This window comes from Chelonoidis abingdonii, chromosome 1, assembly GCF_003597395.2.
Source record: "Chelonoidis abingdonii isolate Lonesome George chromosome 1, CheloAbing_2.0, whole genome shotgun sequence".
Taxonomy (NCBI): Eukaryota; Metazoa; Chordata; order Testudines; family Testudinidae; genus Chelonoidis; species Chelonoidis abingdonii.
Window position 1 is genome coordinate 144,261,100 of NC_133769.1, and position 24,759 is coordinate 144,285,858.

General features: G+C 48.0%; 1 protein-coding gene across 1 annotated transcript in view; it reads left to right on the forward strand.

Moving 5' to 3' along the window:
* LOC116823809 (alpha-2-macroglobulin-like) overlaps window positions 1–24,759 on the forward strand; it is a 65,214-nt gene that overhangs the window by 22,771 nt on the left and 17,684 nt on the right. The window contains 15 exon segments of the mRNA XM_032778665.2: window positions 470–581; window positions 2,146–2,281; window positions 2,930–3,158; window positions 5,057–5,183; window positions 5,801–5,852; window positions 5,854–5,914; window positions 8,358–8,409; window positions 9,007–9,090; window positions 9,574–9,750; window positions 11,696–11,780; window positions 12,896–13,052; window positions 13,387–13,459; window positions 20,517–20,740; window positions 21,753–21,971; window positions 22,270–22,397. Coding sequence (XP_032634556.2) covers window positions 470–581; window positions 2,146–2,281; window positions 2,930–3,158; window positions 5,057–5,183; window positions 5,801–5,852; window positions 5,854–5,914; window positions 8,358–8,409; window positions 9,007–9,090; window positions 9,574–9,750; window positions 11,696–11,780; window positions 12,896–13,052; window positions 13,387–13,459; window positions 20,517–20,740; window positions 21,753–21,971; window positions 22,270–22,397 — 1,916 coding nt within the window.

Here is a 24,759-nt window from a genome sequence, read left to right on the forward strand (position 1 = left end):
TACCTGGTGAGGGTTTGATGTCCTGTGGGATTTCAGGTTTGTTCCCAGTGGGACTTACTCCCAAATCACCCAAACCCCAGCACACCTGACAATGACTGTTAGGTGTTTCAGCAGAGAGGCAGGGGATGGACTGGGCCAGAGAGCCTGAACTCCCTCCAGGGCAGGGCCAAGGCAAGCCGGCAGGGGCTGAGTGCATGGCGGAAGCTTGCACTGCTCGTGCCTCTGATGAACCTGCCCTGAGGACACACTCCAGCTGCTGGTCCGGTGCCTTTCAGTGACATAGACCTCGCCCTTGGCTTCCTGCCAGCCACACTGGCATTGACTTCTCAGGCCTTAGTATCTATTCTTGCAATGACCCATCCCTGCTCTGTGATAGGTCTGTCACATCCCAATCCAGTCCAGACGGCACGTTTATCTCCCGACGTATGGTTTACTTTACTGCATGGCTGTCTGGGTTATCTTTTTACAGGAGATGGGTTTAAAAGTCTTCACCAGCACCAAGGTCCGTAAGCCCAGACTCTGCATGGAGAAAATGTACAATCTACCTGGACGATATGGACCTGTGGCGGCTGGTATTGGCGGTAAAAGAGCCTGCTTTGTTTTACCCCACTTATACCCTCCTGCTAGGTGCATTTCCTGCTCCCCTCCCTTTCACCCTCTCCTCTGCATGGAAACTAGACCAATTGGACCAGACTGTTCTCAGCTGTGCTGGCTGAAATTCACTAACGTCAGTCCTGAAATAGGAATCTGGTCCATTTCCACCTGCTTGCTCACCTACCTGCTTGCTCCACCTGCTTGTTAATCTTCCACCAGCTAAGGAAAAATGCATTGTTGTAACTACACTGATGCAGTGGCACCTTGCACCCCCTAATGTAGATTTGCTGCACTGGCACAAAATGGCTGCTAAATCTTGCTGATTTTGATTGCAGCTCTCTCAGCCCGGGACAGGACAATTTCCACTTCCAGGTTTTCACCTTCCAACAAGTGCTAGAGAAAAAACTAAGCAGAAAGAGAACCAGGTTCAATGGGGAGGGAGTGTGAACCCAGGGGGAGAGTTTAGGATTGGGAATCAGGAAATATGTACTCCATTCTCAGGTCTCCCATCAACTTGAACTTGGATGAATCATTTCACTTCTTTATGCCTTAATATTCCTATCTCTAAAAAGGAACTAATTATACTTAGTCTTGTGAAGATCTCTGAGATTGGATGGCTAAATATTAGTGTTAATTATGCTCTCAGTTAACTAGTGGAAATGAAGAGTAACCAGATCAGATTACTGACCCTCTAATCCAATGTCCCCATTCCTACTATAGAACATCAGACTACTGGTCTATATATGGCAGTCTCCTGCCTTCTGACCATATTGGATCAGCACTGTCATCTTTTTAGTGCAGGATCCCTCTTCAGACAGTGGCCAATGGTGGCTGCTTCAGAGTAAGCTGGAAAACCTTGGTAATACCCCTCACTGTGCAGTACTGTGGGGCAAATTTCTTCCTGGCCTACGGCTTCTTATCAACTTGTATCCTGACATACGATGACTGATATCCCTGATCATGTGACTCCTAGCTGGTGTCACTAGTGTTGTTGCTACTCTTAGTCATATATAAACACAATTTTTTCCCCTGTGAACCTGACTCAGCTACTGCATCTATAATGTCTTGGGGGCAGTGAGTTCCACAGGCTAATTCCATATGGAAGTGGATATAGGCAGGGCTCTAGGGGTTGCTTCAACACAGTCATTACTTCTGGGCTTCCCATGCACTCTGGGATTGGAGGTGGAGGAATAAATATGTCCATCCTTCCATCCATCCGACCCCTGTAAGGAGTGCAGAAGTCTTTAGAAAGCAAACAGTTTAAGATCACAATAGAGCAACAGAGATGCTTTTTCAATGACTTTGCAAAAGGTTCTAAAAAGATGATGACTCTGGGGGTTGCATGCAGAAGAGAATGACTGATTGCAAGCAGGGACAGGTCTAAGTTTGCATCTGAACATGGCTGAAGTTTGTGAGGAAGGGTTATTAGATCTTGGGTTTAGGATCAGGCCTATCACTAACTGGAAACAAAGTGCCATGGTTTAGAATAAGGTCTAACATATTATGTCCTCTCTCCTCTTGCCACACCCTGCACCCCAATGTCTAAAAAAGAACGTATGTCTGCACCGATGTATGCACTCAGTTTGGATGCAATCGATCATGTGCCTCACATCATCGATCATGGCCCAGTGGAGACCATCTGGAAGTATTTCCCTGAGACGTGGATTTGGGATTTAGTTCCAGTGAAGTAAGTGATAATTGTGGGATGTGAGTCGTGGTCAACTGGGTTACACAGACACTCAGAAGAAGTTGCTCAGACACCCATGAGATGTGCTTATATCCTTCTGTGATAGTACCTTTTGTAGATAGAATAGAGAGACACAAGTATGAGGGATGGATAGGCAGATAGAGGAAAGGCAGGAAGTAACTCGTTCTACTAATACGCCACATCCACTCCTCCTCCTCACAGTAACTGGGAGACAATTAATTGTGTGGATCACAATGAACAGTCCCCTGTTAAGTGTGTGTGTGTGTCGGAGGGAGATGTAATTTCTTTTTGGTCCCAGCTCTGGTGCAGAAGTTGCTATTAGCTATGCATTTCATCCTTTTCTATAGCTGTGTGTCTGAGGGATTTTCTGTTGTTCACCATGGAACCCCATCCCCAGTCTTCTTACTTGGATGATTCTTCTGCAGAGCTGGATGTAGGATGCTATGGGAGGAAGTGCTCTGTGGTGAGCCTACAATAGCCAACCAGCATGCACATCCCCAGTGCTCCCAAGGGATCCTGCAGTTACAAAAGTGGGGGGCGTTAATTCAGGATGCTGTGAGGGACACAGTTGTTTTCCCCAAAGTTAGGAAAGCTCCCCCTGTTTCTTTGTTCTTGTTTTGTCACTAGGTCTGTCGGAAGTGCTGATTTGGCCGTGACCATCCCCGACACCATCACAGAATGGAAAGCCAATGCGTTCTGCACTTCAAGTGACAATGGCTTTGGCCTGTCCCCAACTGTGTCCCTCAGAGCCTTCCAGCCCTTCTTCGTGGAGCTCACTCTGCCCTACTCCGTGGTGAGCTGCGAGGCCTTCACACTAAAGGCCACTGTCTTCAACTACCTGACCCGCTGCGTCGGGGTAAGGGACACTCCCAGCTTTGCTCAGCAGGGACCAGGGAGAAGACCACATGGGCCAGTTGCAACATGGCTTCCCATCCAGGGGAGGCAGCTGATTGGCCCCTAGGAAAGTGTCTTATTACAGTGGAAAGAAATGGGTAATGGGAAAGAGGAATCTGATTGGCTCCTAGGTGTTTGCTACCAAAAGGGTACAGAGTGGGCATTAGGAAAGAAAGAATCTGTTTGGCTGACAAAGGTTTGCGAGCTGCAGATATACCTGAGACCAACTTCCTATGTGACTGAAGGCACCTGGCCTTTGACCTCCTGTGCCTATCTCATGACCCCATGGTAAGCAAGGTACCTGGGGTGACCAAACACTGTGCATCACCCCTTACTCTAGTGCAGTGGTTCCCAAACTTTAACAACCTGTGAACACTTTTCACTAAAATATCAAGTCTTATGAACCCCCTCCTAAAAGTGAATATTTCCAGGGATTTCCTCCTTTACCTGAATTTAAATGATAAAAGCAGTGATCTTGGAAATATACAATTTGTTTTTATGACATGCTTATTACTCACTATTTATTATTAATCATTACAGTATTATTACATTGTGAAAATGGCAACACCCTTCCAAGATCTCACTTTCGTAGCTTGTGTTACTTTGAATAAGGCTATTATAAGACAAGGCTCCTGTGTTTCATCAAGGAGTATCAGATGTGAAACAGCATGAAGATATTTAAGAAGCCAACTCAAATTGTTCCTCTTACAGAAGCATTCAGGTCTTGAGCAGTCCAGGCAAATAACACAGATTACAACAAAGTTAAACTTGTTTTTAAACTTATTATGAAGAACAATACTAGCTGCCTATTTAATTTTAAAAACAGCAAAAAATATCTACATCGCTTTCCATTTCTTATAAGGAGTCTTGCTGTTTAAATCTCCTCAATGTGATAGATATGTTTGCTTTGATCTGCTTAGCTCTTGGAAGTACAGGAGCTTCGGGCTGCTGGCCCCGTGCTGCCCGAGGTCTCTAGGGACAGCTCTGTCCGCCATTAGGGAATTTTTTCCTGAGAACCCCCTATAACCTTCCATGAACCCCCAGGGGTTCACAAACCACAGTTTGGGAACCACTGCTCTAGTGGAGACTCCAGGCTTCCTGGAATGGACACATGTGCTTGGCCTTTGGCCTCATGCCACACAACACCCCCAGCTGCACTACAGCCACTGGGAAACTTGCTGGCCTGTTGCATCCATGGAAACAGCACTGACTCTTTAGCCCCACTAGCCTGCAGTATATTCCTACTCCAGCACAAGGGACTGGAGGGGACTCAGGAAGGGGGTCCCTGCAAAGTTATGGTGACTTTTCTCTCAGCTTTTATTTAAATGGGTTTCATTCTAGATAAAGAGAAGCGGGAACATGTTTTACAGTCTTAAGGGCCCTCAAGGCCCTCTCATCTGCTTCCCCATCCCTTTCCTTCCCTTCACTACACTCACTGATGGTCCCCAATTCTGTTCTCTTTCAGCTACTCCCAGATAGCCCCCCACTTCCCACAGCCAGCACTTCACCTTCTCCCCTAACAAGACACCAGAGGGCTCAGACTCATACCAAGGTGGTAAATTTGGGGTCACCACTTTGTCTTTATTCCCACAACTGGTCCCGAGTCCCTCAGGCCCTGCAATCATGTGTTTCTTCAGAGCCATGCACCCAACTCTCTGCCCCTCCTCAGTCTCCTGCACCTCCCCAAACCACAGTAACTCTCAGGTTTCCCCACCTCAATCCCTGCCCCCACCAAATCCCTGTGGCCCCCAAACTCTCTGCTCCCTCTTCTCCCCTGCATTGTCTCATCTCCATTTACCCTCAAACCTTTTGAACCCCTCTCTCTGCCTGCCTGATGGCACCTCTCTGTACAATTGACAGGTCAGCATCTCACTGGTTTCATCTGATGACTTCCGGGCTACCCCTGTGGAGAAGGAAGAAGAATCTTATTGTCTCTGTGTGAACGGATGGAAAACAATGTCTTGGGCTGTGACCCCAAAATCTCTGGGTAAGAGACCTGGCCACTCCAGAATCTCAGAATCAGGGACCAATGGATGGCTCCAAAACCTCTGTGTGAGGGACCAAGTGGCTCTAAAATTTCTGGATCAGATACTGGATGGCTCCATCCCCTCTGGAAGGGACTGATCTGCTGTGAAAGGAGGAAGGCTGGCCTGTGACTGAGGCACTGGACTGGACTCAGGAGACCTGGACTCAGTGTCCAGCTCTTGGGCAAGTCAATGTACCTGTGCCTCAGTTTCCGCATCTGGCTACTGTGATGAGGGCCATATAAATACCTGGACTGACAGACTGGTTGGGTCTGAAATTTCTGGAAAAGGACGATGATGGCTCTGACACCATGCAGGGGTCTGGGCAGCAGAATTGAAGACCTGCCCCTGCACTCTCCTCCTCTCCATCTTGCCCAGCCCCATTTGATGTAGCCATTGGAGCGGAGGGGTTGGAACTAAGGCTGCTGCAGAGCTGTGCTGAAATGCTAACCTATATGTGACTTGCGCTCTGCCCTCTTTAGAGAGGTTGCCATGTAATCAAAGCAGAACACCATGCAAATGACACTGGCACCCCTGTAGCTGCAGTGCCTGGCAGAACACTTATCCTTCTTTGTTTCAGGTAATGTGAATTTCTCAGTGAGCGCTGAGGCCCTGAAGACAGATCTGCCCTGTGGTAGTGGAGACCCTGGACAAAGGGCAGAAGAACACGGTGATCAGACAGCTGTTAGTGGAGGTAGGTGGGCTGTTTAGTCCCTGTGATATAGAGACGCCATGATAACTTACTGCTGCATAGTGACAACTGATATAATACTGCAGGTCTTCTTGGTTTTATAGGGAAGCCATAATGACTTAATATGATCTGAGCAATAACATGTTCTCTAATGCTGTAAAGGGAAGCAGCGATAAGTTACTATATTAGCCAATATAAGCTGTAATACTGCATAACTTCTTACAGAAGAATACTGGTATCTTGTTACACCATGTGATTGAAATAATAAGCAAAGGTGATAAGTTCATCACAGCCATGTGTTTTGGGACAGAAACCAAAGGAGAGTCCAAAGGAAAGCAACAAAAATGATAAGAGGTTTAGAAAACCTGACATATGAGGAAAGGTTGAAAGAATTGTGCATGTTTAGTCTAGTAAAGAGACGGCTGAGGGGAGAACAAGATAACAGTCTTCAAATATGTGCTATAAAGGGAATGGTGATCAGTTGTTCTCCACGACCAGCAAGGGTAAAACAAGAAGTAATTGGCTTAGATTGCAGCAAGAGAGATTTAAGTGTGATACCAGGAATTACTTTCTAACTGGAAGGGTAGGTAAACACTGGCCCAGGTTACCTGGGAAGGCTGCAGATTCCCCATGATTGCAGGTTTCAGAACAGTTTGGACAAACACCTGTCCAGGATAGTTTAGGTGTACTTGGCTCTACCATGTTCTGAGCGAGACATCTAAGGACATCTGAGGATTAGATGGCCTCTCAAGGTCCCTTCTAGCCCTACATTTCTATGATTCTGTCATGTTACAGTAAATGTATTTTGGCTTTTGCTTTAAAGATCTATGTGCCAAGTGAAATTTGAATTATAACTTGGCTCCTTTTTCAACATATAGGGACTCAAAGAACTGTGAAACTTTTCACAAAAAAATTAAAAATAGATTATTTCTAAACCTCTTCAGCTGAAGAATATTCACTTTGCTTCCATCATATTAGTGGAAATGTCCAACTTCATCTTGGGCTGATCTGACAGTTCTGGAAACACAGAGATTATTTTTCTCAGAATTATGAGGGAGGTGAAAATTGGATTTAAAATAATAGGAGCCTAATGGGAACTTTATGGGATGTAGGGGGTGTACTGGTCTTGCCCTGTAATTTTAAAGAACTGACTAGTGCACCACTGCCCTGTGTGTGCTAGGCTAGCAAAGAGTTAGAGCTGGTTGGAAAACAGGACTTTTTCCCCAGTGAATTTTCCACCAGAAGAAAGAATCTTTAAAACATCTTTGATCACTGCATTTAGATTTCCTATGAAATGTTCAAAATTAAACTCAATAGCAGGTTTGTCACTGAGATTAATTTTGAAAAGACATTTTGAAACAAAACAAAAAGCGTTCATATTAACCTCAAATGTTGTTGCGGGGAGGGGGGGGGTCAACTTTTAGATTCTCCCGCCTCCCCCCTGCCATACACACACACTTTTTAAAACTTTTTACTTTTTCCAACTGAAGAAAGAGAGGGAAAGGTTTTTTGAAAGTGAGGGAAAGCCCCTTTTCATGCTTGGCTACTGGTTTCCATCTGGCAAATGTTGGAAAACAGTTATAAAAAGGGGAGAAACTGACTATTCTCAGAATAAAAATTTGCAGCGGAAGGGTGTGTTCCAAAATCAAAAATTGATTTGACTAAACCCTCTGTTTTCACAACGTTTAGTTCCTGAGTTTTAGTCAGAATTGTTCTGGTCATTTCAATAAATAACAGGGCTTCTTCTTTAGCTCAAGCCATGGAGGTCTGGGCCTTTGGAGCAGGAGGAGCTGAGTTCTATCCCACCTGTAGCCCTACAGGACTAATTGGCCACAGTGTGTAATGGTGAATTTCTAGGTGGTGGCCCTGCAGTTATTACAATATGTCGTTTCAGGACACTGAGCGCTTTGGGCCTGACCCAGCAAAGCTTGCTTTAGTTCAGGCACATGAGTTGTCCCATTGACCTCAGACAGGCTTAAAGTTTAACACTTGGCAGGATCGAGCCCCTACATCACTTCATTAGCATCACAGCATATTATCAGCACCAGCACATGGTATAAAGCTGGAAGTTCTCTCTGCGTAACAAGGAAAGTCCAGGTTTTACAGTGTGCTACCAGCAACTAATCACCCATGATAGAGCACTGCAATATCCTCCCCTTGGCAGTGAGGAGGCAATAACTTGTTAGTAGCCAATAGCCAACCATTATCTGCTGACTTCATGAGAATTATTATTATATGAGAATTTGCAAGTCTCCCTGTTTCTCTGATTCATGCTCTGCTCTTTCTTTCTTTCTTTCTTTCTTTCTTTCACCTTAGCATTTTCCCTTCTCCTCATCTCTCCCCATCACCCCTGGCCAGATGTTTCTGCCACCAGGTGCTCAGTGTCTCTGCAGGTTCTCACTTCTCTCATTTTCCTTCCCCTTCCCTTTTCCTCCCCAACCTGAAGCCTGAAGGGCTTGCGAAGGAAACGACCTACAACTTCCTGCTCTGTGCAGCTGGTAAGAGCCCCATCTCTCCTGACCTGCCTCTGCAAAGGGAAGGTTGGAAACCCCGGGTGTCCGAAGGGAAGAGCTAACTAGAAGCAGTAATATGGAAATGAGAAAGTGGGACACCTCCAGCTGGATAACAAGGAAATGTTTCCTAACACTAATATGGCCCCCAAGGGAAGGGCTGGAAGCCTAGGTCTTAGGGAACATTCCTGACCTGGGTCCTGGGGGGATGGGTTAGATGGGATTTAATGGGGCTTTCCCCTTCTCTCACTCTCTGATTCCATGGAATGAAATTACAAATGGGAAGGTGCCAGAGAAAGAGCTGGAGACGGCAGTTCACTTGCCTCACCAGGTGGTGGCACCTCACTCCATGTGGAGGGCTGGGCGGGAGGCGAGGGGGATCCGAGCCCGAGAGGGGAGTTGTGGATGCGTGGGGGGTTCACCTTAAAGCTATGGAGGGATGGAGCTGCTAAAGACAGGGAGACCCTGTGCAGTGCCAGGGGAAAGACAGCAGCAAGGGCAGTGTCCTAGCTCCTGTGCTGGGGCCTGGTCACTGTTACACAGGGGGGATTTTACTACAATCCCATCTATGTCACTTTTCCCCAGGAAAGACAGCGCCGCAGCCAATGTCCCTGAAGCTCCCAGAGAACGTGGTGCAGGGATCAGCCAGAGCCTATTTCTCAGTGCTGGGTAAGTGAGCCCGAAGAACTCGGCTGTGGGTGCTGCTGCCGGTTCCCTCCCCCTTCCTGACATTAGTGGTCTTTTCACCCGTTCCACTCCTCACCCCATTGTGCACCCATCACAGCCCCTCCATTTATCCCCCAGCTGCCCACTGCTGTAGTCACTAGCTAGCACTCCACCTCTTTTTCTCTCTCCTTCCCCCTACCTCTGCCTCTGGGCCCACGTCTCTAGCTATTCATCCAGCCTAGTGCTCCCATCTGTCCTTCCAGCAACACGGCTTTCACTTTGCCTTTCATGTGTCCCTTCTCTCTCAGAGCGTATTTCTCTGTTTCCTCCTTTCTCTGTGTTGTGTGTGTCTCTCTTTCCCTCCTGTTGCCTGTGATCTCACGAGCCTGTTATGGATGTCTCACACTAGCACACTTGCTCTGCGGTGCACTCTGCCTCAACGAGCCGGCTGTGTACGACACTGACTCCCTGTGTCTCCATCCCCAGGCGATATCCTGGGCACAGCCATGCAGAACCTGCAGCAGCTTCTCCAGATGCCCTTTGGCTGTGGGGAGCAGAACATGGTCCTGTTTGCCCCCAACATCTACGTCCTGGACTATCTGAATAAGACAGGGCAGCTGAGCGAGGAGACCAAATCCAAGGCCATCGGATACTTAGTCAGTGGTGAGGAGGGATGGGGCTTTTGTTTCTTCACTTGCTCCCTTCCAAAGTTGTGCTGGGAGCTTTTTGTGTCTGCCTTGCTCAGATAATGCTCCCAGTGGGAAGGATGGACAGACTGAGGGGACCACCTGTCTCTTGAGGGGAGGGTAACGCATTGTACCTCCTCAGCCCTTTCATCCCATTGCTCTCCAGTGTGTGAGCCCAGTGGTAATTCACTCTTGCCCCAGCAAACCAGACTCGGCTCCCCAGATGGCCTATATAGCCACCAGAGTATTGGCAGCCCCGTCACAACTGACCCCTCATCATTTACCTTCGAACCAGCGCCTTTGACACCCCCTCCCCCCAACCCCGCCCCGGAGGTCAGAGGTTCCCTTTCCGAGGAGTTACTCTGAGTAGTTACTCCAGTAATGGTTGGTGTTACAATAGATCGCTTCCCAACAGGGGGTGCCATAGCATGATAGCATGCTTAGATCTAGGGTGACATCTAGGAACACAGAGAACTCTACTCTCTGGAAGTGCTTGATGGGAGAAGATGGGTCCATGTGGACATAGCCTGAGTGCTGCACTGCACTGGATGCATTTCTGCTGATGACAAGCAAGGCGGAGAAGAAGAGCTGGGTTGGTTCTGCAGGCCTGGCAGCAGTAAATGGAGCAAAACCTGGGTTTAAGCCTTGTTGTCACTAGAGGAGATTTTATTTGTAATACATTTAGCCAACTTAGAATCATAGAATATCAGGGTTGGAAGGGACCTCAGGAGGTTATCTAGTTCCACCCCCTGCTCAAAGCAGGACCCACAGGTGCTCCCCCACCCTGCCCCCAGCCCGGCCTCGACTCAGCCCCCTCCCTGCCCCATTGGACTCCTCCCCAAATCCCTGCCCCTGCCCCGCCTTTTCCCCAAGCACACTGCGTTCCTCCTCCTCGGTGAGGAGCACCCACCAATTTTTCCCAGTGGGTGCTCCAGCCCCGGAGCACCCACGGAGTCAGGGCCTATGGCAGGACCAATTCCCAACCAAATCAGCCCAGACAGGGCTTTGTCAAGCTGGGCCTTAAAAACCTCTAAGGAAGGACTTGTAGTTTTAATATGTTTGCTGATCAAGGTAAACTCTAGGCTAAGGTTAACTCAACCCGCTAACATTTGTGAAACTACAAGTGCCTTGTCTGTGTTAGGACTGAAACACGTGTTAGCTGGCAATGTTGGTAATGCTCCTTTATTCCTAATGTGGCCACGACCTTTGCCAGTAAAGCCGGTAGCCATGACTCTGAACACACCTGGGGCAGAGCCACTGAATGACAAGGGGCCCTTTCCACATCATCACTTTTCAGAAAAGCCCCAGTTTGGGACACACCTCTGATTATTCCTCATTCTCCATTTCTGCTCCACCCTGTTTTTAATGAGCGTTAGCAATCTTTCAGAGCCAGCCTTCCCATTTATTTATTTTAGCTGCTGCAAAGGGATCCTTGAACCTGGTATAGGTGGCCAGTAGATGCACATCATAACCCTGTTGTTTGTACCTTCTTTTAACTCCTAACAGAAGACCAAGGCCTCTCTGCTGAGACACTTAGGCTGTTTTTAGGAATGGGAGGCCTGCCTGGCTTGGTACTCTACATGGAACCTGCTTCTGCATCTAAGGCTTGATCTAAACCCAGCTTTGTACCAGTGTAACTATTTCAGTTAGGAGGTGATAGTTTACCAAAATAATTGAATCAGTAGAACGCCTAATGTGGATGCAGTTCTACCCCCTTCCCATCTGGGAACAAGCTGTATTGGTATTAGCACTTTTATACTATCCTAACTGCATCCACACGGGGGAGTCACAGCATTTTAATTCTACGGGTACAATTAAAGCAGTATGTTTTTGTGTAGACAGGGCTGAATATTGTTTTTTCCTGGCTGACATCTACAGCTGGACTTTATTGCAGTGAAACACAACTTCATTCTCCCTTTCAGGTTACCAGACACAGCTGAAGTACAAACACCAGGATGGCTCCTACAGCACATTTGGGCCACGTTATGGGCAACCAGGGAACACCTGGTAAGATTTCAGTGCTGCTGAATTCTTGTTATAACCTGAAGTTGCCCATTGTTAACAGGTGCTGATCATGAAGGGGCGGATTAGAGGGGAGGATCAGGCAACTATGAGAGGTGGTAGGGAAGGGAGATCTCCTTTAGTTCATATGCTAGAGGCCTGCGATTTTGGCTTAATAACCATTTACAGCCCCCTGATTCCCTGCTCAGCTCAGGTTAGAGCAGCCTGGGGGCTGTTCTAACTTGCTCCAGCTGGCCACAGTCCTCTGAGGACCATACATCAGCTAGATGTGTCCAGAACACAGCACAGTCCAGCCACTCACTCTCTGTGTCAGGGGCTATGTGGAGGGTGGTGTAAAGGGGTCAGCCAAAGATTCCCCAGCTGGGTGACTTGCTGGTAGTTACTGCTCCCTTTGTGTTACCTGAGCAGGGTGCAGGGGTCAGAACAGGGCAGAGAATCCATCTCAAAGACCTGACTGTGGATACTTGACCTTTCTGAAATTATGTGTTCGATTCTCAACCAGAAAAGTTTAGCCACCACTGCCCTCAGGATAAGGAGGAGGCTGGTAAGAGGGTGAAGCCATCCCAGCCCCTCAATGCTTAGTGCATACCTTGCAGGGTGAACAAACAGGTCCTGCAGGGAGTTGCAGTGGGCAGCTCTGTATGGGTTGCTCTTCCCTCTGCAACTACTGACTCTATTGCCCCAGTGTGGTGCTAGGGGGTGCAGTGCTGCTGTTTTTATAATAAAATGCAGAGCCAGCGTCCTGGCCATTTCTGGTCACTGAAGATTGTGCGGGCTCTTCTCCGAAGGGCTCTGGACAACCACCTTCTACTCCTAAACTGTGCCCTGGCTGTTCGAAACTAATGCAGGAAGTTGGCTCACTTCCTGTCCTAAAATGGGCAGTTTTGCTATGCCCTGTCAGATGACTGCTGGGTCTTTCCCCCAAGCTCTGCTGCATGTCAGTAGGTGGCTGAGTGAGATAATTGTTCCCTGGCCCATGGCCACCAGCTCTCCGGCCCCTGCTGCTTCCATTCAGGCTGGCAATGCCTCACGACCCCGTCCCCTCCAGTGAGCACAGGGCATGGGTGGGAGCTCTCAGTGCTGTCCACTCTCTGTCTCAGGCTGACGGCCTTTGTCCTCAAGTCCTTCGCGCAGGCCCACTCTCACATCTTCATCGAGGAGAAGCACATCCAGGACGCCCTGGCCTGGCTTGCTGGCAAGCAGAAGGACAACGGCTGCTTCAGCAGCTCCGGCACGCTCCTGAACAATGCCATAAAGGTGACGTATCCACCCAGACAGCTTCCCATGGGCCTCATGGGACCCACACAGGACATGGAGAAGCCTGCAACTGCACATGGGAACAGCACAGCCACTGCAGCACATGGGGCTGGGGCAGGGGGCTTGGAAATGGGGGAGATGGGATCTACCAAGGGAGGCAAGAGCAGGGGAGAACTATACTGTACATGGAGCGACCGTGGGTAGGGGAAAGAAGAGGGGCAGATACATGGAAGCTACTATAGTGTGGGAAGAACAGGGATGTAGAACGTCCCTGGGAGGAGGTGCCAGTGGACGGGGTTTATGGGTTAATGTCTCTCTCTGTGGTTCCCTGCAGGGCAGGGTAGACGAGGTCACGCTCTCTGCCTACATCACCATCGCGCTGCTGGAGATTCCTCTGCCCATCCACTGTAACGTACCTGTATTAGTACCCCTCAAGCCACAAACAGAGCTGGGGACCCCAAGTCACAGCCTCCATCCCGAGAGAGAAGCCTTTAAAAAGGGAAATCCAGTCAAGAAAGACTTTAACATGGAGGTCTAATCGGAACTGATTTTCCCTGCTAGCTTCCTTCCAGTCCAGGAATGCTGGATCTGTCTCATCTCTAATCCTTTTATATGATGTTATTTAAAAACCTTTTCACAGGTATGTTTTGCTGATGTCTCCTACACCACTACAGCTTAGAGTTTGCAGATATTTACCACTTGGTAACAACCTTACCTACATTCAGTGGCAAAGTCCCATCAAGGGCTGCACTTTCTGTTCTCCTTCAGTTAGGTCTGCTGCCACATCCAGAAATTGCACTGGTAAAAATTTTATCACACTCAGCGGAGCATCAAAAAGACTATATCAGTGCAAGCAGCAAAGAATCCTGTGGCACATTATTAGACTAACAGACATTTAGGGAGCATGAGCTTTCTATGTGGTGAATACCCACTTCGTCGGAATGCATGTAGTAGAAATTTCCAGGGCAGGTAATATATGCAAGCAGAAAGCAAGCTAGAGAGATAATGAGGTTAAGTTCAATCAGGGAGAATGAGGCCCGTCTAGCAGTTGAGGTGGAAAACTAAAGGAAGAGAAACTGATGGTTTTGTAGTTGGCCAACCATTCACCAGTCTTTGTTTAATCCTAAGCTGATTGAGTCAAATTTGCAGATTGAAACTGAGCATTATTCTCCACCAGTAACTGCACACCGCATCATAGTAACTCTTAGCCTCAGGAGGGGAACCCAAATCCATGGCAACAAACCTCGATTGCCAACCTCGTCTGCCCACAATTCTAACACCAGCGACACGCATCACAGGATACCTAACCAGATCAGCCACACCGTCACCTAGTTCATTCACCTGCCTCCACCCACCATGTAATAATATATCGCATCAATTATGCCAGCAATGCCCGTGCTGCTATGTACATCGGCCAAACTGGACAGTCTCTATGGAAAGGATAAAATGGACACAAATCAGATATGAGGAATGCAATATACAAAAACTTGTAGAGGAGAACACATTCACAATATGTGTGGTCACACTGATTGCAGATCTTAAGGTGGCCATACTGGGCGCCAAAAAAACTCAGGACCAGAACTTCAAAGAGAAAAACTGCTGAGCTTCAGTTCGTTCTGCAAAATTGACACCATCAGCTTAGGACTAAACAAAGACTGTGAATGGCTTGCCAACTACAAAACCAGTTTCTTCCTCTCTTGGTTTTCACACCCTCAACTGCTAGAACAGGGCTCATTCTCCTGAATATGAACTAACTTGTATCTCTAGCTTGCTCTAGATATAATATACCGCCCCTGGAAATTTCCCGACTACATGCAGTCTGACGAAGTGGGGTATTCACACGAAAGCTCGATTGTCTCCTAAAACGTCTGTTTAGTCTTCATAAGGTGCCACAGGAATTCTTTGCTACTTTTACAGATTCCAGACATTAACACGGCTACCCCTCTGATCCTATAATCAGTGCATGATGTTCACACTGGGCCAGTTGTGCCAGCGCGTGTGGTACCTGAGTATCAGCCAGTTGGCAAAGTTGTGCGATGGGATTGTGGGTAGGCATCCCAGTGTCCTCTGTGCCGCTTTCAGCGGCACTTGCTTTGTGCGTGAATTTTGCTGCTACTTTACTTTCTCATCTGTCTGCCTTGTGGGAAATGTTCAGTCAGACCAGCATGTGGGAAAGGTAGCAAGTTGGCAGGAAACAGCTGTGGCTGTGGAGAATTGGTGCTAACTGTGTTAAAAAAAGCCAGGCAGACTTCATCACTGGACCTTTGGTTCAAAAGTTGCCCCAGCGTCTCTGTTTAAAAGAGAATGTGCACTGTAGGACTTGCCAGTTGGAAGGATCCGCTTACACTGGTACTTCCAGTGAGCATGCACCTTACCACTGTGCTGATATGTATCCTCTGACATGGGGGTCTAATGCTGCTCCAGAAAAGGATGAGTCCGTATGTTTCCCAAGTTGCAGGATTTTTGTGGCAAGTTGCCTGTTGAGTTGTGCGGTATTTTGCATGGTTGTTGTGTTGTAGTGTTGTGAACGTGTTGCCACCAAGAAAAGTGAGTTCTGTAACTTTGAGTCTTAAACCAGGCTTTAGATGTGTTTGGTGTTACTGGCTGTGGTCAGACAAGACAAGTGGATGTGGCCCAACATTGACTGCTTTGTTAACTTGTGTCTGAGGAGTGGCAGTCCAGTTCCATCTTCTCTTCCACCTATCAATTAGATCGTAACCTGATCCCCTTGGTATTTTTAACTGCTGAGGAAAGTTGATGTCCCTGTATTTAAGCCCTTCTCAGTTAGAAGCGAGTATAAACCCCAAGGCATCTTTGTTTTTCAGGCTTTCCTGTTCTTCAAAACCAGCTGAGCTCATTCCCTCCAGGCTTCCCAAGAAGAGAACCTCTCTCTTAGCATACACCAAGGGCTAGGGAAGGTTCAGATCAAAACATATCGTTTGAAAAAGTTTTCAAGCCACTTGAAAATGGGGACTAGTCCTGGCATGGACTTTCCATTTCTCAGCCTTTGATTCGGAAAAAACAGATCGAACTGCCCTCGCTGTGTATGCACCTGTGGCACTTGTTGGTATCCCTTTTGGATTGTCATTTACGGGAAATGTCTGATTCCAAACTTTGCTTCTCACATGTTTCCTAAGTCGACGGACTCGACCCAGGACCAAATTTAAGGGCCAGACCAGTCCCCCAATACAACCATCACCTATGCCACCCAAATGTGAAATGCCGGACGCTTCACTGGTTCGCCTCTGGGATGGCTTAGTGTCCTAGCCCCCTAGGTATGATGCAAAAGCAGCTTGTAAAACCAGCTTCACTGTCACTATTGCTGGAGTGGTGAACAGGCACCAAGAGAGAAGTGTCCCTGGGAATCTGGGCTCTAAGGCTATTGTTTTAGAGTTACCCGTGTGTCAGAACGTCTGTGGACAATATACTTCATAAAATGGAAAAAAGTGCATCATTGTTTCCTGCCTGTTGCAGAAGCTCATAGACTTAATGTCACCTCCATGCGTGACCTCCCCTCTTCCCTCTCAGCCCATTGGTCTCTCTCCTCACAGACAGCACTCTGTGGTCGCGTATATGTTTCTCTGTTTCTGTCTGGAGACGGCGCGCAGAGGCCAGGGAGGAAACCACGTGTTAGCACTCAGGGCTGCTACTGGCCTAACGCGCTTTGCCCTGCTGTCGGGAAGGCTGGAAGGAGGCCGAAATGCGCAGGACACTGCTGGGACTCGCTTTACAAGGATAGCTGTGTTAAAGAGGGGGTGAGGAGTTCCCGTATGGGTCCCTTCTCCTTGCATCCCAGCCTCCTGGCCTACCTTCCCAACTCGTAAGGTGACGCTGGTTTGTAATTGAGAATCATATATACAGAGGTGCTCACGATGGAGAAAACCACAAGCAGAAGAATGTTACCAAGTGGCCAGCACCAGGCAGGTCCAGGAGCCGTATCGAGAACTGTTATTTGACATGAAAAAACCCAAGATTTGAGAGAGAGGCAGCCCCAGGCAGGATTTCTGATCCTCACAGTGCATGTTTTGTTATTCCCTGCCCTTGTAAGGAACTCCTTGTTCTTTTTTTAAACTGGGTCATTTGTTTGCACCCTTTCGAATATCCAACCCTGTCGCGCTATATAGGGTAAAATTGTCTAACAATTCCCTTTGCATTTGTCTCTCTTGCATTTGCCCTTTCCCTTGTCGCCTCGTGCCTTCCCTCCATTTTGCCCCCTTTCTCTACTCCGCCAAGCTTTGTTAGCTTTTTTCCTTTGTTTGTTTCAGTCCGTTTCCCTTCCTTTCGTTACTATACTGTTGAAATAACTGGCCTTCTCCTTTCTTTTCCCTCCTGCTCTCTTCCTCCTTTCCTCCCAAAGTCGTATTCAAATTCTCTCTCCTCCCTTCACTGCCTCCCACACCAAAAGCTCTCAACATACTCCCGTAGCTTCTCAGCCCACTAAATCAACAGGCTATTTGTCCTATGCTGCCTTGCCCACCCCACAAGTCTCTCTCTCCCCACACACACACACTGCAAGACCGTGCCCCAGTCACAAGCTAGATGCAAACAAGCACATGCAAGGTTGCCCTAGGATCCAACGCACTGCACACCAGCACTCCTTTCTCCCCCCACCTAAAAGCCATTCTACCATTTCACACACACACCACTTAACGCACACAAGCTAGCCCCCAAACTCCTATTGAACCATCTGGGACTTTTGTTATTGCAGTGGTCATGGTCCGGGGCACATGCAAACTCTAAGTTCCCTTCCCTATCACATCAGGACACCTGGTTTCTCTGTCCCGCTGCGCCATTGCCCCACACACATACGAGCCTCACCCACACTCATAGGCCTCATGCAGGAGAGGAAACTCAACTGTTTGTTAGAAAATGCATTAGTTGACATACTGCTAAAACACAACTCAGCACCTTGTCACAGAATCAAAATCATAGATATATCAGGCGTTGGAAGGGACCTTTAGGAGGTCATCTAGTCCAACCCCCTGCTTAAAAAGCAGGACCAATTCCCAAACTAATTTTTTTTTTTTTTTAAAATTCATCCCAAGCTAGGGCTTTATCAAGCGTGATCTTTAAAAATACTCTCAGCGGAAGGAGATACTCCAACCACCTCCCTAGGTAACGGCCATTCCAGTGCTTCACCACCCCTCCTTGAGTGAAAAAGTTTTTCCTAATATCCAACCTAAACCTCCCCCACTGCAACTTGAGACCATTACTCTGTCTGGCCATTCAGGTACCACCTGAGAACAGGCTAGATTCATCCTCTTCTGGAACCCCCTTTCAGGTAGTTGAAAGCAGCTATCAATCCCCACTCACTCTTCTGCAGACTAAACAATCCCAGTTCCCTCAGCCTTCCTCATAAGTCATGTGCTCCAGCCCCTAATCATTTTTGTTGCCCTCTGCTGGACTCTTCCAATTTTTCCACATCTTTCTTGTAGTGTAGGACCCCAAAACTGGACACAGTTAGTCCAGATGAGGCCTCACCAATGCAAATAGGGGTGATCATGTCCCTCGATCTGCTGGCAGATCTAGACAGAGTCCGGTGGGGTGAAAAACAGCAGCTGGTTGTGGCCAACCATCGCATTAGCTGCCTGTGGCTCACCTGAGGGCACCCCATAGCCTAAGTTTACAAACAGCAAATGAATTTGTAAGCCCAGGCATCCCTGTCTATTCTAGGCGTCGAGACATATTTACCGGCATGCTGCTTAATGCATTTTCTCTTCTAACACGGAGCATTTCCCCAGGGTAGATGGATCTTCAGGCCTTGTCTTCACACAAAAGTCATTCTTCTGTATCTGTACTAGTATAATTAAAGTGGTGCGACTCTCGCAGTGTGGACGCAGTTATAGCAGTGTGAAGGTGTTCATACCAATAGAACTGTCCCCGTACAGCCCTACCGGTACAAGGCATCTTTATGCTGGTATGACCATGCCCAGACTACAGGTACCAGCAGAAAAGTCACAACCCTAACCAAAATAATTGTAGTGGCACAAAATCTGTGTGTTGGCCAGGTCTTAGAGGCGTCTTCTCTCCTTTCCACCCTCCTTGAGTGTCTCTCTCCTCCCTCTCACCCATGTCTGCAGATTCTCCCCATCTCTTTCCTGCCCTCCTCCGTAGGATCTCTCACACAAGATTTTTCTTTCCTTCTCCCCTGGTTTCTTCTTCCCTTTCCCTCTCCCCACTCCTTTGGGTCCAGGCCGTCTCTACCCTCCTCTCCCCTTTTGCCTCAGGAGGATTCCTGTCCCCCCACCCCTCAGGACTGTCACCCATTTTAAGATGGAAGCCTGTTGCAGGGGGAGGAATCATCTCAGTGGCATCTAGCTTCCTGCACCCCCTACCCCCAGGCTCTGGTGGCTACAGCAGCCCAGGAGTGGGCCAGCACCAAGAGCAGCTCAGGCGGTAGCAGGTGAGGCAGAGGATGGTTTGGTCCAAGGGGCATTACATGGAGAGAATCATCAAGGGGGCACATTTTAGGACTCTGGGAGATGTCTTACAGCTCCCCAGACATAGGGGTCATCACCCAGAGTTGGGTCCTGGGTCTCCTTTCCCGAGGGCAAGTTCCTGTGGGAACAGTTTGATGGTGGCTCTTTTTTAAGGTGCTGAAATATTAATGTAAAGACAAAGGGAACTTTTTAAAAACATGAGCTGGGGCCAGAGCTGCCGGTGCCTGACTTTGCAGCGACACAGGTGTATCTGTGGGGTCCCCCACACATCTCAGTGCTGTGAGTGAGCATATCCTGAAACCCTGACCAAATGGTACCATTCCCACTGAACAATAGCACAGCTTTGCTCATATCTTAGCTAGCTCTGCTCCATTCCTCACTCCAAGCACTGCTCCTCACTCTGGATACTCGTTCCATGGGATTGATGGCCCCTGGTCAGCACAGAGTGATGTCTGCTCCCTACAGCAAGAGACAAATGAGGAAGAGAAGCCTGATCTTTGGACTGATAAAATGAAAAAACAGATCATTCCAGAGGGCCCCAAATTAAGGTCTTGGTGTCCCAGGAAATCCCAGGAAGAACTGGGCCTGTTCTGTTAAGAGAAGGACTTATGGGTTGTTCACCCTGCTGGAGTGGGGTGCAACCATCACTGCCGTAACCCTTCGGCCTTGAGCGCCTGAGGCCATTTAGCGACCTCACACTTTTTGGATCAAAGAGCCCAATAAAGGCTGCTACTGTCCATTCCTGGAATGTCCCTTCATAAGATAAAGGGGACGTAGGCACAGAGGTGGCAGCCTGATTAGTCACTGAGTGTTCGTACCAGAAGGTTTGTGTAAATCCAATAGACCAGCAAGTGAGGGACTATTTAATCCTTTCACGTCTCATGTCAATATGCCAGATGAGCATGGGGCGGCTCTGTTCTCCCACCCACAGCAGCAGCAGGTCAATAACCCCCTTAGAAATGGCATGTACTAAGCATCTGTATTTCCTTCTCTCCTGCCCTCCCACTCCCTTCTCCCACTGCAGATGGCTCCATTCATTGGCAGAGGCCCGGGAAGAAGCTAAAAGCCGAGCTCCCATTCTACCACCCCCGTGCTCCTTCTGCCTAGGTGGAAATGACGTCCTATGTGCTCCTTGCTTACCTCACCACGCAGCCGGCAGCATCCCAAGATCACTTGTCATTAGCAACTCAAATTGCAAAGTGGATCAGCAAGCAGCAGAATCCCAATGGGGGCTTCTCCTCCACCCAGGTGAGCTGTTCCCATCCCCAGCCTCAGACACCAAGGGCAGGAGTTGGAGGCAGACAGGAGAGGGCAGGAGACAAACAAGCAACCTGGGGGAGGGGAAGACTGACCTGGGGAGAGGGAAGGGATGGCAGTCCCCTGACTGTATAGTTTAGTTTAGATCAGGGGATAGTCACAGCATGGAGTATGGCTGCATCAGATACCACAGGCCCCTCCAGGACTAATGAGTTAGAAGACTAGACAAGTGATGCTGCTGTGTATGGAGGACAGAAGAGTCACCCTGAGCACTCACAAGATAGTGCAGTGCCATCCCCAGCTCCCCCCAGCACTGACCCCATCCAGCCAGGCCAATTCAGCTGAGGAGCAGAGGCCTCCTCAGAGAAGCAGCAGCAGCCAGTCTCTGCTGGACATACCCAGAAAGAGGGGTGGGGAGGGCACCATTCTGAGTGACAATGAAATGGGAGGTGCCACCTCCCCCTTTGAGCAGGTGCAGACCATGCTGGTGCTTGGAGGCTGGGACCTCAGGGAATGACCTCTCTAGACAGGACCAATCATTGGCCCCATGATCCACCATTACCCTGGTTGACTTGAGACCCACAGGGCTGAAAGACTTTCTCATACTTCATTACTGAGGCTCCTGGCTGCCTCACCAGGATCCTCTCTGAGTTACAGGCAGCTCTCATTTCACCTGGTCCTGAACTGTCCCTTTGGGTTCGTCCTTCAGGGAAGGATGGTGGCATCTTCCCTCAGATGCCTGTGGTGGAGTGTCAGAGATACCAAGGCCTAGGTTCCCTAAGGTACTTAGACACTTGGCTGCTTTCAGTGGGAGAAAGGTGCTTAAATACCTTTGAGGATCTGGGCCCAATGGAAGAAAGTGAATGGCTTGTGGGAGTGGGGAGTGGAAATGGGAAAATCAGGGCACTGCTGTGTAGGAAAAGCTGGTGGAGTGAAGGCTCCGGGCCCATACAAATGGCTCATTCATCCCCTTGGGCACGTGGGCCCATCTCTTGTCTGGCAGGACACAGTGGTGGCACTCCAGGCGCTGTCCCGATATGGAGTCTCCACCTATGCCAAGGGCGGAGGAGCATCCACAGTGACTCTGCAATCTACAGGGGACTTCCAGTCCCAGTTCCAGGTGGATCACATGAACCGTCTGCTGCTCCAGCGTATGGCACTGTCAGAAGTGCCAGGGGACTACAGCATGGGGGTGACAGGAGAAGGATGTGTCTACATGCAGGTGAGGGGTTCTGGGGCAGGTGGAGAGGGAGAGTCTGCTGCTGAGGGGAGCCCGTCTCATTCCCATTGGAGATGGGAAGATGGGGTGTATTGGGGAGAGAGGGAAGGAAAAGAGGAAGAGATGGAGGAGAAGAGGAGAAAACAGGAAAGAGGTATGAGGAGGAGAGAGTTGACAGAAAGAGCTGGGGAACGGGGAGAGGAAGAGAAGAGATAAAGGAAAGAATGAAACTGAGCAGAGGGAAGGAGATTGAGGAGATGGACAGATGGAGACACACAGAGAACCGTGTATTCTCTTTCAGACCAGCCTGAGGTACAATGTGTTCCCCAAGCCGGACGAGGCACCGTTCGTGCGGGAGGTGCACACGGTCCCTGAGACATGTGACAGTGCCAAGGCTCAAAGGACCTTTAACATCGCCATAAACATCAGGTAACTCCCCCTCACAGGGTTGGACCTTCCGGAGCAGCCCTAGGGCAGGGGACGAGTCATTTCAGTGGTGAGAGAAGCCCCCAGAAAAGTTGATACAAATCAATATTTTTCCAAAAATTAAATCCCATGATATTTTCTTAATTGCAATTGCTCTTTTCAATGTCAATCAGATTTTGTATTTCTGTGTTGCTAGCTCTTTACTTTCTCCTGCTAAATTGTTAGAGTGATTGTTCTGAGCTTGTTTCCCTGAGGCTGAAAAAGACAAGTCAGCATCCTAGTAACACCCTTAGTGTGAGAGCAACACAAACTCAGTCACAAAACTGCCCGGACAGTAGCCTGTCCTGTACCTGCAATCACCACCACCCTCCCACAGAGCGAACTACCCCAGTCGCAGGAGCTGAATGCTTTGACCCAGCCATTCTCCTTCACCAGGATTTACAGGCTGAGTTCAATCAGACTTGTGCTCCTAAATCATTTCAGTGCTTTTACAATACCCACCCTTAGACACCAAAAGATGGGCTTCAGAGCCTAAGGACAAGTCTACACTTAAAACACTGCAGTAGCACTTAAATGAAGTCTCTCTACACCAACAACAGAGAGTTCTCCCATCGGCGTAGTTATTCCACCTCCCCGAGAGGCACTAACTATGTTGACAGGGGAAGCTTTCTCACCAGCCTAGCTTTGTCCACATGGGGGTTTAGATCCGTATAACTACATCACTTGGATTGTGATTTTTCACACCCTAGAGTGACATAGGTGTAGGTCTGTAGTGTAGACCAGACCTAACTTTAAGCTCCTATTTTTGAAAGTGAGTATCAAAAAGCTCACAATGACTTAGCTAGTGTATTGAAATAATTTCCTAGTGTTAACACGAAACCAGTTTGGATCTGAAGTGACAGAGATTTTATGCCACTAAGGGAGAATTTTTTACAAAAAATACAGTTTATATATCCTAGTTTCAGGGCTCCTAAGAGGGTAAGGGGCATCCTCTTATTCCTGTTCTTTCAGTTTGCTTGCTGCTTCCATTAGTATCCAGTACATGGCATTTGTGTATAACAAATTTCTTCAATTCTTTTCTTATTGGAGGCCGTTTAAGTTTGATTCATTTCAAGGACTGTATTTCATTTTTAGCCCCTACTATCAATTAGGATCCCTGCTTTTAAGCAATTTCTGTCACTTTCCCAGGTTATACCCTGGTTTATATCTTCTAACATTTCTTCTTCCTTGTGCCAGACAATTCCTATTACTGTTAGATCACAGCAATTATTTACAATGAAAACCAACAAAATCCCTTATAATCTTCTAAATTTGGAGGACATACTCCACACATTCTTGTATTGTACATAAGCATTTCACATTATGTATTAGAACAAGAGATATTTTCCATGTATAGAATGTTGCAAGTTTGAATTTAATAATGATTCAAGATTGTCAAATAACAAGCTCAAATGAGATTATTTAACCAAAGATTAATACAGCTGTGTACAGAATACAGAAAGAAGGTCCATTTAGCCCAATATCCTGTTTTCCAACACTGGCTGGTACCAGATGCTTCAGAGGGAATGAACAGAACAGGGCAATTATTGAATGATCCATCCCCTTTTGTCCAGGCCCAACTTCTGGCAGTCAGATTTAGGAACACCCGAGAGCATGAGGTTGCATCACTGACCATCTTGGCTAATAGCCACTGATGGCCCTATCCTCCATGAACTTATCTAATTCTTTTTTGAACCCTGTTATATTTTGGTCTTCTCAACATCACCTGGTAACGAGTTCCACAGGTTGACTGCGCATTGTTTGAAGAAGTACTTCCTTTTGTTTGTTTTAAGTTTGCTGCCCATTCAATTCATTGGGTAACTCCTGGTTCTTTTGTTATGTGAAGGGCTAAATAACACTTCCTTATTCACTTTCTCCACACCATTTATGATTTTATAGACCTCAGTCATATCCCCCCATTAGTCATCTCTTTTCTAAGCTGAACACTTCCAGTCTTTCTAATCTTTTCTCATATGGAAGCTGTTCCATAACTTTAAATCATTTTTGTGGCCTGTCGTAGCTTCCTACTCAGATTTGAACCTTAGCATTCATAAACCGAGAAGCTAGCATGAACCTTCTAAGCTTAATTACCAGCTTAGATCTATATCGCTGCCACCAGCCAAGGATTCCAGGGCTTGGCTCCCTCTGGTCTCCCAAAACCTTCTCTGGGGGACCCCAAGACTCAGAAGCCCCCTCCCCTTGTCTTCTCTTTACTTCCTCCCCAGGCTTCCCCTCCGTGGGTTATCCTGGAATATTACTGTACTTAAACTCCTTGAATTACAAAACAGAGAGGGCAATTTACCTTCCCCCCTCCTTCTTTTTCCCC